Raw genomic sequence first — 14,931 nt, 5'->3', positions numbered from 1 at the left:
TGAACTCCTTCTTTAATAGATGTACATAAAAAAGAATTACAAGGATCGGCAAATCCAGCTAGTTTATGTGACCAACTAATTGCATAGTAAGCTCCTTCAACTATAGATGCGGATTTGTGTTTTTTACATAAATGAATCAGGTATAACGAAACATCATAGTCTGATGCTGGTAAAGAATTAAGATTAAATGAATTACACCATCTACAAAAATTGTTAAAGGCGTACCTGTACTTCTTCCGAGTGCTTTCAGCTCTAGAGTGAAGACAAAATTCTGGAAGACACTTTGCTAAATTTTGTAATGGCTGGTGTGGTGAAAGAATTTCTGATGACCACCTACCAACGCTGAAAATATCTGAAAAATGTAAAAATTCAAACAGATAGTAAATAAAAAAATATATAATACATGACAAATGCGTTTAATATATAATCATTACTGACCTTGCTCCGTACTATAGCCTTGTCAGATTTCTAAAAAAGACCTCGCTATCATTTCTATAGCCTTGTAAACATGTGTCATGTCTATGTCACTGTAATACAAAAACAGTTATCTACATTGTTCTTAGCCTAACAGCTAAAATATCAGAATTAAAATTCTTAGAGCCAAAAATGGAATTCTTGTTGTTCCCTTGAAGAAATATACGTTGTTCACTGGAAAATTCAATTACTTCCAATACATAATGACGAAATTCCATGTTTCTTCTAAATAATAAAGTCCAAAACGATGAAGACGGCCATTTTGGTACTATCAGGGTACCTTCGGCTTTACAGAGTACTAAATGATTTATACTTTTAGTAACTAAATCAATTGGAGGGACTATCCAATTATTTTCATTTTTCCAATTTTGTGTAAAAGCATCAATAGCTTCAATCCCGGGATTCCAAAATTTTGAATTAAATCGCTTCAATTTTGTATTAGCAAAATTGGCAAATCTATCAACAGTATAAGGACCCCATAAATTATCCATGAATTCAAAAAACTCCGGAGATGTTTGCCAGTCATCTATATCTATCATTTTAGACAAAAAATCAGCTCTACAATTTTCTGATCTAGGTACCCATATTGGATGTACAATGACTCCTTCCTTCGAACAAAATTTAAAAATGTCATATGCAAAACACTGTAAATGCATCTTGGTGCTACCTCTATTGATTATTTTTACACAGTTTTGATTATCGGTGTGCCATTTGACAGTACTGTTTTTTAAAACAGATTTAAATGAATACAAAGCTAATTGAATAGCCCTTAATTCTCGCCAGGTCGAACTCATGTTTTTCTCATATTCGCTCCATGTGGAATGAACAACTTTTTCATTCAACTCTACAGTAAAAGCACCTGCGGCTACATTACTAGCATCTGAATACACCACTATGTTTGGTAAGGTGTCATTCACAAAATTCTTCTGATTAAGATTTGTCAAACTGTCTGACCAAAATCTCAACTCTGCTAATACACACTCAGTGTAAGCAATATTTAAATTACCATCCCATGATTTTCTGTTCTCAATTGCAAAATATAAATGCCTTGTCATTAGGCTTGTGACATTGCCCATAACTGGAGACATAGAAATAATTCTACCTGTGAATTGTGCTAACTGACGAGCACTTATAATGGGAAATTTATTCAAAATATTGTCAAGCGATTCTTTTGCATCATTTAATCTACGTTCAGACACTGCTAAACTAAAGCTTTTCGAATCCCATATTAATCCTAGCCATTCCAAGCGTTGAACTGGATCAAAAACAGATTTTTGTTCATTTATCAAAAATCCAGCTAATTCCAATGAGGACTTTACGAATTCAGATATATTTTGACATTCTAAATACCCTTCTGACATACCTAAACCATCATCTAGATAAAGCACTATATCTACACCGTTTTCACGCCAGTATTTAACCATAGGTCGTAAACATTTTGTAAAAATGTAAGGCGCTGAACTCAAACCAAAAGCTAAAACTGAAAAGCAATAAAACTTTCCGTTCCAAGAGAACCCTAAATATGTATGTTGCTCTTTGCAGATGTCTAAATGAAAATATCCAGATTTTAAATCAAATTTAATTAGGTATAGATCTTTCTTAAAAAATTGTTGAGCAACTTTCCAATCTTCGAATTTTATTTTATTTTTCAAAACGTATAAATTCAATTCAGATAGATCTAATATCAATCTCTTTTTCCCGGACTTTTGAATGGCAACACTTAATGGATTTACTACAAAAGGCTGGAATGGTACTTCGTGTACGCATCCGTTTTTCGAAAGTTCGAGAACAGCTTCGTTTACAAAATCAGTATTATCAACTGCAGATTTATTATTGCGGAATTTCATAGGAGGTGGTAAACTCACAAAAGGAATCATATAACCTGATTTTATAGTATTAATTATAAATTTGCTTGCTCCAATGTGCTCCCAAAAAGCTACATTTTTATATAAACTACTTTTGACGCCTTTGGCGAATTTGGAAAAATCAACTTTATCAAAATACTTAACATGTTCGAAAAGTATATTCATGTGCCCATGCAACAAATATTCATCTACTAAATTAAGAAACTTATCTTTTATCTTATTTTGCTGGGTTGTTCCTTGGTGTAAATTGCTTGCTGTTTCTGTTGGGACAGTTTGTCCTCCAGTGTCCAAATTGGTGGCATTCATAACACATGTCATAGGAAGTCGCCTCTCGGCGACTGTTCCTCCGAAAGGGCGGCTGGTTGTACTGTTGAAGAGGCATATCTGCAGTATTAGTAGGAGGTCTGGAAACAGTAGCTGAAGGCTTAGCGTAAGGTTTAGTACGACTTTTCTTCTCCTTGATGGTTTTGAGAGCTCTGCTTTCAGCTTGTCGGAGTCTTTTCTCGTCATCTGAATCTGATGCTATTTCGTCACTCTCGTACTCGCGAACTGTGGTCCAACCAGCAGGAGATTTATCGGCTATTCTGATGAGCTTATTTCTTTTGTTCAACTTTAAGATAAGTCCAGAAATTAAATTTATAGAAACAAAATCTTCCTTCGAAAAACGTTTTTGCAGCTTATGTAGGTCAGCAAGGACTTCGGAATTGAAAGAAAATTGGATTTGATTACCTTCACTCTTTAGTTTCACGGACGCTTCCTTTTTCAACTTAGTGGCTAAGGAGTCGTTGCCCGACACTAACTCGTTCTTCAATGCAGATATTTTAGAATCGAAGTACGGCGTAAACAGTTGAAAAGTGCTGTCACTTATTTGTTGCTGTGGCGCTGTTTGCTGGGTTGCTGTCGACGGTGCTGGTATAGGCAAACTAGGAAATGCAGCTTCTCTGTTAAGAACGACAGGAGTTGTAGACTCGTGTAGTAGTAATTCGTCTTCGTCTTCGGAACGGTGGTCTGTCATGGTTAATACAGGCAAGGCAGTAGTACGGCGTATGCTACTCAGCGTAAGGCAGAACTTCGAATAATAACATTATAAATTACATTTAATTTATATCAAACAGCAAGCACGAGAAACACGAGCCAAAATCATACGATACATAGAATACCTGTTTTAAATTCGCAATGCGACGAATTTCATCCAATGGAATACATTGTAAACATTACAGGTATTCTAAAAGCATGTGTTGATGTAAACAAACACACGTGTTTTACCAAAACATATACATGTGCTTCCGTACTATTATTAAATATATGTCTTTTGATTGAGTTAAGCCATTTCAATTGATATTTTATAGTGTCTTTCTATGTTGTGATGTTACGCTATTGTTTCAGGTAGGGAGCAGGTTGGCGCCTATTAAAACGTTTAAACTCGCTGCATTTGTTTGCACCTCTCCTAAGTCAGATCAGCCAGGAACCTGATGTTCAGTGGTTGTCGTTTGTTGATGTGGTTCATAAGTGTTTCTCGTTTTTTATATAGATTAGACCGTTGGTTTTCCTGTTTGAATGGTTTTACACTAGTCATTTTTGGGGCCCTTTATAGCTTGCTGTCCGGTGTGAGCCAATGCTCCGTGTTGAAGGCCGTACTTTGACCTATAATGGTTTACTTTTGCAGATTGTGACTTGGATGGAGAGTTGTCTCATTGGCACTCATACCACATCTTCTTATATCTATTATGGAATATCTGTGTCACAAATGAACACAGGTAGGGTCCAATTGTCGTAGCCAAATTACCGTCATCTTTTCCTCGAATATGAAATCTCCGAATGCTACAAATACCACCGAATGATTACCGTACCAGAGAACCTGAGATAACCCCTGTTTTAGTGGGATTCGTGTTGCTCAGTGTTTTTTCCTCTGTGAAATGGTTTATAGACTGTTGTTTGTTTTTTCCCATGAGTTTGAAATCGTAGCAATAACGGTGTATACATATGTCAAACTCGACTATCACAGTAGAGCTTACTGTGATAGTCGAGTTTGACATATTTATATACCGTTATTGCTAAGATTTCAGACTCCTGTGGTCTTTTCGTCGTTTTCTTTTTTGATCATTGTATTGTCCCATTTTTGTTCGATTATTTTTTAGTGTGCCATTGCTGGAATCTTGGTCTTTTTTTACAACACAATAACTAAGTGAATGAATACATACTTACACAGAGTTGTAACTTTCTTTTAAATGTACATATCCTTTAAAATAAATATAAACGTGATGATAAGTTCACTACTTGAGTATTTTCCGAAAGTTGATTTTCGGAAAATGTTTGTGTGATGTTATATTTCACACTGAATGATTTTGAACTTTCATGCATAGCTATGATCGTCCGGATTTTTTTATTTATGTTGGTCCTTTAAATTTTACCCAGCTCTTCAATGTATGTATGAGGTTAGAATTTTCAAATATTTTGGCCTCGTGTATCACTGAAGAGACATCAATAATTGTCGAAATGTTTATCAGGTGCAGTAAAAGTTGTACCGTTGATGATTTGTTTTCATGCACAACTCTGTCATGCAACAACAGGAATTATAAAATCTGTTGTAGCACTAATCTTTTAATCAGTGTATAAATCATATTTTTAACCAAAATTTTTAAGTCGTTGGTGATATAAAAATCTGTTGTATCATTTAAGTTATTTGTACAGATAATTTATAAGATAACATTTTCAATTCTTTGATAAATTCAGATATAGGATTGATCAAACAGACTATCTTTTAATAAATACTCTGAGACTCCATTATTCTTTTTATTTAAATGTTTATTTTGTTAATTTGTGTCTTGTGATGTTGTGGATATTAGTCAATGAGACAGCAACCAAATGAACACATCGAAGCCAAAAGACATACATAGGCCAATATACAACAATTATGTAGTCAAATGATTGCACAATATGCCAGATGTAAAGCTTCGAGTCTAGAAAGGTGTGGATAGGTTTTATTAGAGCTTTCTTACAAATTGACGAAAGGTACGTACGCCTGACGAATCATACGTAAGACCCGTTTGAGAGATCCTTTATTTTGACTTTTGAATGTTTCTTAATCAAGGCTGTCATGGGATTAAGATGGCGTTTCGCTTCAATGTTTGCCTATCAAGGACGATAACATATGCAACGAAACATGCCAAACTTAAATTTTCTGGTGAATTTTGGGACGTACGAGGTAAAAATATAATGCCGCTAGGATAAAGGAGGAGATAAATTAACAAAATTTGCTGGGTAGGCTCATCCGAAGAAGAAAAATACCCCCATAAATAAAAGAATGTCTCAACCCCCCCCCCCCCCCCCCCCACCCTTTGGGTAATATCACGCCTACCCTCGCTAATATCCCTTGTCGCCTTGTGGAGAGTTCATGTATCCGGCTTAGAAACAGGTCTCTACGCTGAGCTTTATCTTTTCTTCCACTCATGTTTACTGTTAAATCATCAGTATCAAATTCAGAATCTCTATAGTGCAAAATTGCTCATGTATTTTCTTGATAATCATTCAGACGTTAAAAAATGTGTGTGTAAAGGAACAAAACAAGAACTTTAACTAGTTGTTCTAAAATTAAAGCTCAATGCAGACACATTCCTTGTCTCGTAGTCTGAATATCCGCCTTGGTGTATTATTAACAGCTAAAATATATACTACGTATAACTTGTTGATTGCTTTTTTTTTCTTTTTCTTTTTTTTTGTATCGCATTATTTTTTGTTCACATAAAGAGAAAAAGATTCATCACAAAACCTTTTTTATTTCTTCTCCCAGATTTTTATTTCATAAATTTTCCCATAAATTGTAGCATTTTTGTCCGGCAAATCTTGACGATTCACCTTGGCAATTTGATGATGGCATAGTCATTAAAAAATAAAAACAATTGTGAATTTTGTCGTTGAAATTAGAGTATTATTCTTCAATAATTTCATTAAAATGTTAATGGTTTAAACATTTTTATAAATGCATGCTTAAACAATTCCCGTTATTGTGATTTATATTAGCAACGTATTGGACGTAAGTGTATTTTTTAAACTATTTGCATTTTTTTTAGATATTAATTGCGTGTTTTATTAGTGTTTCCCCCAAGCCTGTTTAGCATGGATAGACGCCATGCCATTTTTAAATGTCGCCATGCCCTTTTTTTGTTTTAATAAATGACGCCATGCCCTTTTTTCACTTCTTTGGATGACGCCATTGTCTCAAAAATGCCCTAAATAGAACCCTTTTCAAAAATAAAATTTCAAAATTTCATGCCTATCGGCCATTTCCGTTAAAATTGTAACCTGATGGTGTAACACTCAAGTTGAATACCTTGCCTTTGGCAATTTTATCACCTCTGTAAATGATTGTTTACTGCTAATTAGGGGACTTTAGATAATTAAACAAACACTAGATATTTAATACAGAATGAAAATGTCCGCATGTTATCCATTTGTTTATGTACAGCATGTACACCTGAAAAACTTTTATTTAAGACTTAAGTAGACATAAAATTTAAATGAATTGTGAAACAATTTTAAAGGTATACATAGTTTTGACTAAATTGGTAAACAAAGGTTTTGTTTCATAACCTTGAATATGAAATTTAAAGAAATTCGTATTTTGAACATAAACAAGATCACTTCCTGTTTTACTTCTTGTATTTAATTTATAATCCTCCTTTGTAGGAGCACTTAACAAATGCTTTTATTTTTAACTATTATGGAGAAAAAAAGTAACTGTTAATACCTTCTGCAATGTATGCAATGTATTATTGCATCAATATATCATCTCCTGTTCCACCTGTTATATTTTTAAAACTCCTTACTTAGGAGCACTTTCGTGTGCACTTAAAAAAAAACTTTTTTTTGAAACAATTTTAATGAGACTAAATAACTTTCAACCAACATCAAGACACATACTATAATTTCTAAATAAGGTTAATATAAGGTTAAAATACAACTAATGTTCCATAAAGTGATTATTGAACTGGTTACCTGTAATTTTTTTGTTTTCTGCAGATTACTGTATGTGCCCTTTTGTTAATTTTCCATACACTCTAGGTGCCCTTTTTATAAATTTTTGCGCGCTCTAGATGCCCTTTTTCAATTAAGTTACCATGCCCTTTTTGTGTGATAGGGGAAACACTACTTTATTTGCAGTGTTATCTTGGGAATGCAATACGTGCCCCCTTTACGTTCGTTCGTCACTGATCTTTCGTTAAAATGTAAGAAAGCTCTAATAAGAGAAGAGCACATGTGCAAACCACCTTAAATAAAATAGGCTGAGAATATTTAAGAATTTCGCGCTTCATATAAAAAATCAACGCTTTAACAATCCTATAGAATTATATAAAAAAAATTCAATTCTTATAATTACATTTTTATGCTACAACCATGAAATACAGAGTTATATCAAGCTTTTCGTTTGTTTTTCTATGCATTGTTCTAACAATGTCACGGGTAGCACATGCAGTCATAGCTGTTGTATTCTATACGGAAATAAAATGAGAGTGCCTCGCGAGTGTTTTCAGCCAATCAAAATAACCGATTCTAATGAGAAATACATGTAATGTAATTATACTAGTTTACACATATATTTTATGAATGAATTCGTCGTATATAACTACAAGAATAAATAAATACGAAGTTTACACAAGTGGAAACAGGAAACAAGAGCAGTGCTCTTATATTAATCCATTTTCCTACAATGTTATGTTATGTATGATGGCATATACGTACACATTCGGGAACAGCCTCGATGACTACATGGAAAGCCATGTTGTCATCAGCTATGAATCCTTGATAGAAAAGTTTAAAGGATTGAAGTATTGATTACCATGTTAGACTTAGAATCATCAGGACAACGGACATAACATTTATTTAAGAATCAAATGTTTCTATTTGTAATTTTATTAAGGTGCGCTTAATACTAACAATGTGTACACGATCAACGATTTTACAACCCTATAAAATTACAAAAAGAAGAATGCAATTCGTATAATTACATTACAGTAATATGGTTCAACTATGAAATAACGAGTGATATTAAACGTTTCATTTGTTTTCCTATGCATTGATATATCGTTGTCATGGGAAGCACGTGCAGTCATGAATATTGAATTTTATTGAGAAATACAATTTGATTTTAGGAATACCTTGCGATTGCTCTCAGCCAATCAAAAGTACGAATTCTTATGAAACATACAATGATGCAATGTAATTATTAGTCATTGTGTTTATCATTTTCATACTGTACATAAAGAGCATATGAATGATATTTAAAACTATATCGTAATCTCGGAATAAAATTTGATTCCATACAATCCGCTTACCCCTATATAAACACATATCTATTTTTTGAGTTTTGGAAAACTATGAATCAAAAATAAGCCAGTTTCAATATCAACAGAATAAGATATCACATAATTCCTTGCCATGAAATCGATCCGTACCTCGTACAAATAATAAACCTTAAAATGAATTATCTTTTTTCTGTTTTTTTTTTTTTAATTTTGTTTATTTACACAATTAGATTTCTGATTTAAGATTAAACGAAGAATAAACAATTCCGCATTCACCGCTTTAGAATAATAGTAAACCCTTTTTTTTTTTTTTTTTTTAAAGTTTTTTAAGTCAAAACAAAATATGTATAAGATATAATGCCGCAACACGAGAGGTGCCACATGTGGAGCAGGATCTGCTTACCCTTCCGAAGCACCTGAGATCACCCCTAGTTTTTGGTGGGGTTCTTGTTGTTCAGTCTTTAATTTTCTATGTTCTGTTTTGTGTACTGTTGTTTGTCTGTCTGTTTGTCTGTTTGTTTTTTTCTTTTTTAGCCATGGCGTTGTCGATTATTTTCGACTTATGAGTTTGAATGTCCCTTTGATATCTTTCGCCTCTCTTTAACAAGATATATCATCTGACCTGTAGATACGTCTTCGTAATTCGCATTTTTCAATTGATAAATTTTTACAAAATAGTTTTATTTTGTGTTAAAAGCAAACATGATGGTATGCATTTTTGTTTTTAGTTGTCCCGAACGTTATAAATATACATCTTGCCTTCCAAACTGTCGGTCTCGGTAGCACTTTTTTCACCATCACTTGGTCGATACAACTGCTTCTATTGGTACCAGGATCATAGTAGTGTATTGGTTTACCATTATTATTTTTAAAGTCCTGAATTTACAAAGCACGAAATCGGAATTCAAAATTCTTAATCATAAAAAAATGTTTCAAAAGTATTTATTTGATAAGGGGCATAATTATAAATTACGAACAGATTACTGTATAAGGGTTTAAATCTATATTTAGATATTCTATAGGATTTTTGCGTTTAGTAAGACCAAAAATATTTTATGCTTTAGATTTTTAAACTAAGCGTGCCTAATAATGGAAACCAGAAACAATAACATTGAAGTCGGAATGTCGTTATACATTTCTATTGGTACCAGAATCAAAGTGGTGCACTCAGATTTATAATCTAGTATTGGGTAGTCCTGGATTTGTTAAGAACGAAATCGAATTTAAAATTCTTAAACAAAATGATTTGAAAAATATCTATTTGATTATGATCATGATTATAAATAACGGACAGATTTGTGTTAAATCTATGATTTAAATACTCCATTGGATTTTCAGCGTTTAGTAAGACCAAAACTTTTCACCTTTATGAGAACAATGACCACAGGTCAACTACTATTTATAAACATTTGTACCTTTGAAGTAAAGTTTAATTTTGCAACAGATAAGAATAGTTTCAAATGTACTCAAGTTAAACGTATAATTATCTTTAAAAAAATCAATATCTATATATTTTGACCAGTTTGTGTGAGAGAGAGTGGCTTACTAGGTACACACACTTTTGAATGAAAGTGGAGGCAAGAAACTTTCGACTTGTTTGACCGTCATATCAGTTAAAATAGAATACAAGTAGTGGTGTGAATGTATTAATACATTTCATACAGTCATGTCATACACCACAAATAGTAACTTGTACGACTCTCAGAAAGAGTAACGACAAGGACATCTATGGGTCAATAAAACCATAAACTCCCTATCATGTATTTATTAAAAATTCAATACTCAATATAGACGTGACACACACATTTTCGGGTTCACTGTTTGTGGTTCATACTGATCTGGGGCCTGTTAATCGAAGCTCTTATGACTAGGACATGTCCTAAGGTCATCTTAGGACGTATCTAAGTCCTAAGTGGGTTTATCATACATGTCGTAACTTAGGTAAAGACTTGGAATCGTCCTAACTCTAGGACACCTATTTAGGTGTCTTAAGATGGTCTTAGGATGGTCCTAACTTTAGGATATATTTTACGATGGTTAATTTGTAATTAAATACGACCGTCACCTATATATGTTTATTTATAGTGAGCATTATTAATAATTTTTGTAGCAATATACCACTTAGGGACTATAATAATCCACTGAACTATTTGGGTGACATTGATATTATACGCAAGTATAGATTATCACGTCCGTAACACAGGCACTTAGGAAATGAACCCCCCTTTTTTAATTTTTTTTGGGGGTGTATTTTAATTTTTACTAAGTAAATATTCATTAATATTTTAACTTATATTCACTTATCTAATTTGTTCTTATTCACATTTTCCTCGTGGAAAATATGAATAGAGGGGCGTCACATATTATAAATAGATCACATTAAAAAAATGAACATAGTTTAAAATATTAAAGACTGTTTACTTAAAAAAAAGTTATAAAACAAAAACAAAATTTAGAAAAAAGGTGGTCCATTACCCAAGCGCATGTGATCCGTAATGAAATAATTTATGTATTCCGTATTTTTATGAAAGATGCACGAGATTTGCCTTTAAACTCTGTTAAGTATGAAACCGTGTCACTTCGCTTTAAACTCACTCAAAAATATATAATGATGGTTACCGATTATCGTTTATTAGTTTTCACTATCTACAAATATTATCATTATATAAAACGTTGTTATATTTTTTGTGTGTTGTTTTTTTGTTGTTTTTGTTTTATAAAGTTTGAATGTACCATTATTGGATAAATATCATTTCTTTTCTTTATGATTATACTCATAATATTTCTAATTTTTAATCTTGTAATTATTTACTACTGGTGAAATTCAATGCATTCTTAAGCATTTAAAAGTTTTGTTATGTGGAATTCATAAAGTTATGCATTTGATATAAAAAAAAAAAACCAGTTACATTTCGGTAAAATAAAAAATTGAAGAAACAATTTACAATTTACAATTGAATGAAATTTCACTTTATTCGAAAATTAAACTTCACAATAGTAGTAAATAGTAGTAAATTCTTAGTAATTCGAACGCCAGTGTCTTTAAAACGCTTCCAATAGTTTCAATCGGTTTTAATTTATTTTGTGTGAGCTCTTACTGCTACAACTTTCGGCAATATAAAATGTGTATAAATATTTCCACTGATCATAAAAAAAAGTTAAAAAAGTAATTTTTACAACTAAATGTATTAATCATACATGTAACTTGTTTCGCATTCTTAATGAACAATAAAAATTAAAAAAAGAGGAAATAATTAGGGAAAGCAAAATATAATAAAACTGAGAGGAAATTGCTAAATTAAATAATATGTCTACGTCATTTACAGTATGTGTGACTAAAAGATAATAAAGGGTACATCTATAATATTTACTCACGAAACAATAATAATTATGACTTTTTTTGGTCAAAGTTCTCGTTAGTTTCTAAATAAACCGACAGATTGCTATATCCTGGTTGAAAAGGAAATATAATTAAAAAAATAAAGATCGAGTCCTCTCCTTTTTTGAATTAAACTTCCTGTGTTATATGAACCTTATGAATTTGGCAGTTTCATACAATAAAAGTATCCTTAAAACAGTAACAATAATAAACAAAAATACCTAATTATTATATACATTGATAAAAAATTAACAATATAAAAACAATGGAGATACAATTTTTTTTTCAAATACCAGCGTGTTTAGCTTGATGAGAAAAAAACCGATAGTTTTGCCGAGAGTTTCATTAGCTCAGTAGTCGGTGCTTCGTAACTGACATGACTTATAACATACTTTTGCAATTTAATTCTCCAACCTCCTCAAACAAAGTTTCACCCCTTTTGATTATAAAGCTCTTCAGGTGTGTAAGTAGTTATTATGCATCCTTCATATGGCTTTCAATTTTTTGGGTATGAGCGTTCCTGATGAAAGTCAATACAGAAAGCACTTCTTTCAATTTTTCTAGAGGGAAGACCATGGAAATTGTAGGATGTTCCGTTTCTAACTGATAACATATGCTAACAATTGTTAACTTTTAATACATTGTGACTTGGATGGAGAGTTGTCTCTTTGGCACTCATACCGTATCTTCTCATTTATATTAACAACCTCAAATGATTTGTGGTGTTTTGAATATATCTGACCTTGCCTTGCAACAAATTCTATATCCGGACACACAAGTTGTTAATATCTGAATAAAAAAAGAAAAAAATGTAGTAAAAGAAAGGCGAAAGATATCAAAGGGACATTCAAACTCATTAGTCGAAAATAAACTGACAACGCCATGACAATAAAAGAAGAGAGTTCCAATGTCCCCCGCGTTGCACATAGTTTATATTTCCAAGGGGCATAACTCTTTAAAAAAAAAGTCGATCGGCCACCATGATAGAACTTGTCCGAGATATTGCTGATATTAACCTATAGTATAAGTTTTATAAAAATCTGGCAAGAATTGTACCCTTGAGAATGCTAACGAGGCCATTTACCATAAATTTAATATTTCCAAGGGGCATAACTCTTTTAGAAAAAGTCGATCGGCCACCATGATAGAATTTGTCCGAGATATTGCTAATATTAAATTATAGTATAAGTTTTATAAAAATATGGCAATAACTGTACCCGTGAGAGCGCTAACAAGACGGGACGGACGGACGGACGGACCCACGGACGGACGCCCGGTATTTCCATGTCCCTGCAATGCGCTACGCGGGGGACAAAAAAAGAAAAACTTGAGACCAAAAGACAAACAATAGTATACAAAACACAACATATTAAATTAAAAGCTGTGCAACACGAACCCCACAAAAAACCGTGGGTGATCTCAGGTGCTCTGGAAGGGTAAGCAGATCCAGATCCACATGTGGCACCCGTCGTGTTCATATATATATATGCCGAAAAAAGAATCATACGAGCACATGTTCGATTATACCACATGGTCAATCCCTTATTTTAAAACATTAAGCATGGTAGACTAATCCGTAAGGTTTATTTCAAACTACATAGTTCTTCTCTGAATCAATTCTCTTTTTTAACTTCTTAAAATTAGTGCAAAACTGCATAGATTGCCAAAATAGTATCATTTTTTCCTGTCTTGTTGGCGGTACCAATATTTTAGTCGGCAATTTAAACTGAATGGATTTTGGAGGAAATCAAAGCTATAATTTACATTTTCTAAAAAAAATTGCTTGACTTTTATCTTAATATTAGGATAAAAAAAAGACACACAATTTTCTTTGAGATATTGGTATTAACGACAGAAAATATCCAGGACACATGAAAAATACTCATTCGGTATTTAGGTTTTATTTGATTCTTGATATAGTTTACTATCTTTTTGTAAACAATCCTGGATATATAACTGAGGTCAGCTGATAAATTTCATTTATAGGTTTATACCCTAAATATATATATCAGTTTCATTTATTCACTGGTTGGTTGATAGTCTAAGATGATTTATATACATTGTAAGTCACCTTTGTTTTACAGTACAACTTCTGATTCTTACAGAAAGTCTAAGACTTTACTTCAAGGTGAGACTTTGTTTTATCATGTTTTTTTTACATTTCTGTCTTAAGATCATTGATGTATCTGTGCTTTTAATGTATATTTTTTTATTAACTCTTGTTCTTTTGGGGTGGGAGGCTGGATTGTTTTTTATTCGGATTGAATATTCATTTTCATCTGTTGCTACTTGTCTACGCATGCTTGTTTTTCTGTACACACTTGTTTCCTGTTTTGTGTTGCAGAATATTCATTTCTAACCTGTCATGTGCAAGGTTATTTATTTTCATTACATGCTAGGCCAGGCTGTTCATTTTCAAATCCTCCTCCCCACCCCACCCAAGAAAATCAAATGATGGTCCCTTTATTCCTTTTATCTATAATTGCTTTTATAGAACTCAGGGAAACTGGTACACCGGCGACGTCTAAAAGGCAGACGACTTAATGCATGACATAAGGTACTAAAAAGTCCTTTATTCTCTTTCAACAATAGATAACATATGTAAACATGCTTTATTGTGTTTTCAATCATTTCCCTTTCTTCTCGTAAAAAATCTTCCAGCTCAATATTTATACTTACCAATAAATCACACATATGGTACAACAAATCTAATTTGGTATCTTGTGCTATTATGTACCAAACGTTAATATGATTTTTTTTTATTTCATCTGATTTACTCTTCACCGTCAAAAAGAATAATACACTGTAAACAGTTTTACATTCATATATTTGTGTTTTTGTTGCAAAAACGGCTCATTAAACTAAACCTTTTACATTACAGAGTTTTTTTTAAGGTAAACAGTTACAGTCG

The 14,931-nt window shown here is 32.4% G+C and overlaps 1 protein-coding gene across 1 annotated transcript; it reads right to left on the bottom strand.

Moving 5' to 3' along the window:
* Positions 1-2,554: 2,554 nt before the first annotated feature.
* LOC127735711 (uncharacterized) lies at positions 2,555-4,607 on the bottom strand. Its single transcript, XM_052245983.1, has 2 exons — positions 4,541-4,607; positions 2,555-3,408 (listed from the first exon to the last, which is right to left on the bottom strand). The coding sequence occupies exon 2, from the start codon at positions 3,352-3,354 to the stop codon at positions 2,557-2,559; it is 798 nt and encodes a 265-aa protein (XP_052101943.1). The 5' UTR covers positions 3,355-3,408; positions 4,541-4,607; the 3' UTR covers positions 2,555-2,556.
* Between the last annotated feature and the right edge of the window lie 10,324 nt (positions 4,608-14,931).

Source organism: Mytilus californianus, unplaced genomic scaffold (assembly GCF_021869535.1).
Source record: "Mytilus californianus isolate M0D057914Y unplaced genomic scaffold, xbMytCali1.0.p SCAF_3, whole genome shotgun sequence".
In the NCBI taxonomy this organism is placed as follows: Eukaryota; Metazoa; Mollusca; class Bivalvia; order Mytilida; family Mytilidae; genus Mytilus; species Mytilus californianus.
This window is presented reverse-complemented; position numbering and strand designations above follow the sequence as displayed.